Source organism: Galeopterus variegatus, unplaced genomic scaffold (genome assembly GCF_000696425.1).
Source record: "Galeopterus variegatus unplaced genomic scaffold, G_variegatus-3.0.2 Scaffold3850, whole genome shotgun sequence".
In the NCBI taxonomy this organism is placed as follows: domain Eukaryota; kingdom Metazoa; phylum Chordata; class Mammalia; order Dermoptera; family Cynocephalidae; genus Galeopterus; species Galeopterus variegatus.
In genome coordinates, this window is record NW_007729961.1 from 116,653 (window position 1) to 120,940 (window position 4,288).

At 40.2% G+C, this 4,288-nt stretch overlaps 1 protein-coding gene across 1 annotated transcript in view; it reads right to left on the minus strand.

Moving 5' to 3' along the window:
- The window catches only part of LOC103601717 (protocadherin-23-like), a 125,042-nt gene that overhangs the window by 55,316 nt on the left and 65,438 nt on the right, over nt 1–4,288 (minus strand). The window contains 1 exon segment of the mRNA XM_008586139.1: nt 1,024–1,881. Coding sequence (XP_008584361.1) covers nt 1,024–1,881 — 858 coding nt within the window.

Here is a 4,288-nt window from a genome sequence, read left to right on the forward strand (position 1 = left end):
CCACAGAAAATTTAAGCTTCCAATAGGCATACATTTTTCATTTGAAAATAAAAGTTAAAATCGCAGGTGTATTTGGAAGAGAAATCATGCAGGCAGCCATAAAATGCTATTAAACAATTTATATCAAGGCCATTCTAACACTGGAATTGAGGTATTTGCAATCTTTTAAAACCACTGAAATTCAGAAAAAAAAAGGAAAAACTAACTTCTGGTGTCTATGATATGATCTCACAGTCTAATAAATTCATGTTCCAGGAAAAGCTTTGGCCAGCCAGAATGTCAATCAATATTTTATGCACATTGTCATTGTTTTTCACAGGGGTCTAGGAAATGCTAACCCAGGTATAGGTTAGTTGCATAATCAGATGCAGGATCCTCCTTAACTGCCACTCTTACCTTATCCCTTTCTCTTTCCTGTTATATCTGCAACTTTCGGTTTACATCCCAACTTAGACTTTATGGTCTTCACACAGGTCATATTTATTCTCCAAAGAGAGGTCCCACCCCATTGCTTCAGAGGTCTTGAAATGTACACCTATCTGAACATTTATGATACCATATGCTTGTTACTTCCAGAAGTATTTCTAGCCTTCTTTGTGTGTAAGATTTAATAAATAAAGTTTTAGAGTGTTAAGTTCTATTAAAAAGGTAAAAGCCAAATTTAGTTAATTCCAAATATAAGGGAATTAAGAAGGATGGCTCTGGCCAGGGGCTAAGAAAACTCGATATGAAAACGAAAGCTTCCTGTCTATTTACTCCTTAGCTGTCTGACTGAATCTTAACTGTGAGGGTCCACCTTTAGAGGTAAGAAGAAGTAATTGGATCCTCACTGCCTTGTGCCCTAACATTTTCTCGCAGACCAGGCTATTCTTAACCATATCAATCATGACTTTCCAATACCAAGAATTGGCTGGATTCAAAAGTTTATAATCCAATCTGCAAAAGCATTGTTATCATATAATCCACAGTTTTAAGCATCTTGACAAAATAGGTTCAATATACAATAAACTTGAAGGAACTCACCTGCCTCACAATTTTCAGTCACAAGCCCTTTATAAAGATGGTGACTGAAGGAAATCTTTACATCTTCTCCTTCCATGTGAATGACCAAGAGACCAGTGGCTGTCCTGGCTGGGACCCCTTGGTCGGCAACTTTTAACTGCAGCCAGATAGGAAAATATTCCAAAGATGGATTTTGCTGAAGTTGAATTTCTCCTGTATGTTTTTCAATAGAAAACATTGACTGGGTGTCTGCAAAACTAAAGACGACAGTTCCATTGGGCCCCAAGTCTGGGTCATCGGCTCTCACAATGGCAGTTGTCTGGTTTGTAGGTGAGTGGGGGGAAAGAAAAACATCAAAGGGGTTCTGCTCCCAAACTGGATCATTGTCATTGACATCAGTGACATACACTTTTATAATTACTGTGGCACTCCTTGAGCCTTGGGTGCTGCAGTCTCTGGCCACAGCCCTAAAAGTATGCTGAGATCTAGCTTCTCGGTCAAGAGTGTGGCCCGTTCTCAGAATGCCTCCCACAGGATCAATGGTAAACGCACCGGAAGCCTCATCCACCAGAAAATACTCGGTTCGCCCATTCAGGCCTTCATCCTTGTCCACAGCAGAGAGCACAAGAACCACCGTTCCCACTTCAGCATCTTCTCTCACAGAGGACTGGTAATAAAGTGTGGGAAAGGAAGGGCTGTGGTCATTGTCGTCCAAAACCCTAACTTGCAACTGTATTACAGAGCTCCTAGGTGGATCCCCTAGGTCGGAGCACTGTATGACAAGGGTAAAATTGTTGACTTGCTCCCGGTCCAAAGCACGGATGGTTGAGAGTTCTCCTGACGTTTCATTAATAGCAAAGTACTCATCAGTATTTCCATCTATTAAAGAAAACAATTTGAAATTCACTTAAATTGAAAAAGTAGCAGCCTGTTGCTAGCACTATAGGTATTAATTTATTCATGCCTTCAGAAATATTATTTCCTGATTAAGGTCAGCCTAGCACTTCAATTAGAACACTTGATTTCACTGATTTGCAGCAATATAATTTTTTTGTGTGCATCTACATCTTTTTATAGTCATGTAATTTTCCTCTTGAGAGGATTAGAATGCATGTTGTATCTGAAATAAAACAACAGGAGTCAGGGATAAGAAATAGGACCTAATGCTCATTTTTAGGCATCAATCAAAAATTAACAGATTGATTGTAGTAATTTTCCCAAATGTTGCTCATTACAGACCTTACGCCAGTTATACCACCGCAGGAAGCTTTCTCTTCCACATGCCATGGCACTTTGTGCATGAATGATAACACTTCTGTTAGAGATAGTTGGACAGTTGCCTATTTCTTTCATAACCTAAGCAAGGACAATGTTTTACTCATCTCTGAAACCTTCAAAAAAATCTACCCTTTCCTATCTTTCATGGTACCAAGTGGAATAAACATTAAAATTTACAAAGGGACAAAAAACTTTCAAAAATATTTTAGAGTAATCCTGACACTTAGTGAAGAAAAGTGTGCTTCAGAGACTTGTAAGCCATATTTTGGATGAGGGTCAAGATGAAAGTACCAGGCTCAATAGTGTGGGAACTTACTGGAGTACAAGAACCAGAGGCATATGGAAACAAAGGGTATCAGAGAAAACAACAGCAACAGGTGGAGTTGGGGCTGAGGAAAGTGTCCTGTGTTTGTATTTATAAGACATAATTAATCTGTACCTATAGTAGGGATTATCAGACAAATCTGAGTGATTAAATCACTCAGCAAACAATCAATGGGCACCTATTATGTGCCAACTATGTATTTGATGTTGGGAATATGAGGCAAGTAAGACATGATCCAGCTCCCGTGGAGTTTAAGGTCTAGGAGGGAACGTGGGTCAGTACCCAGATGTTAAAAGTGCAGTGTGAAGGCTGGCTGGTCAGCTCACGTGGTTATAGCTTGGTGCTGGTAACATCAAGGTCAAGAACTCATAATGACCAGCCGCCAAAAAAAAAAAAAAAAAGTGTGGTGTGAAAATCACACAGCGCTGTTAGGATGGCCAGGGGATGCTTAATAGAAAGAGTGACATTGAAACTTACTCCTACATGGGAGGAAGCCAGACTACAAGATTTGGAGAAAGCGCTCCATGCAGAGGAAGGAGCCTGCATGAAGTCCCAGGAATATGGGGAATTAATAGGCTACAAATGTTTTAGGGTGACTGGAACACAGGGTTCCCTGAGAATCTGCATGTAGAGGTAGAGGGAGGGTGCACAGTAGTAGCAGGGGGAAGACATGAATTTGGGAGGTAAGTAGGAGTCAAATCATGATGGGCTCTCTATACACTGCTGAAGAGTCTACACTTTATCCTGAAGTCTTTAGGGGAGGCCCTGATGACTTCTAGACAGGACAGTGTCATGAATCAAATTTCTGTTTTAGGAAAAGTACCGAAGGAGCAATGTCAAAGCTTGATTAAAAAATGGGAAGATTAGGAAGGTTTTATGGCAATCTACTAGAACATCAAGGAGGTTCTGAAATAATATGTGCATAAAAAAGTGGACACATTCTAAAGATATTAAGGAGGAAAAATGAGTTATGGAGGAAGAATTCATCTGGCTCTGGTGAATGAGGGGTATTTAGATCAGTCATCTTTAAAATGAGATTGAGTACGGCTGGGGTTACATGAAGCTTTCCAAGGAGCTCACCTGAGAACAGATAGTTTTAAGGTAACTTCCAGAAGTTCAGTTTAAGTATCCTTATTCCTAAAATTGTTCTGCCTGAGAACTCACCTAGAATCATGGGATTTATCTTTCCCACATTCACCTTTATAATCACCCTTTTCATAAATTAAATTAGAAAGGCTCACCTTTCACCAAAATAAATGGCTTCCAAATAAAGGGGCCCTTCCTAATATTGGTGGTCAATGTTGCAACAACGACTGACTTTTCCTGGGGAAAACACCATTTCGCAGTCAGAGAGGGTCTTTACTATCAACTAAATCATAGGGCCTATTCAAGTGTCTAAGTAGTAGTTAAATAAAAATAAAGACCGCTAGTTAATTTTTTGGCATATAATTCAGAAGGAGTTCAAGAACTGAGTTGACTTCTGTAACAACAATCCTCACATTTTTAAAAATATGAACAATGGGCCGAGCCCGTGGCGCACTCGGGAGAGTGCAGCGCTGGGAGTGCAGCAGCGCTCCCGCTGCGGGTTCGGATCCTATATAGGGATGACCGGTGCGCTCACAGCACTCACTGGCTGAGCATGGTGTGGCCGGTCTCAAAAAGGACAAAAAAAAAAAAAAAAAA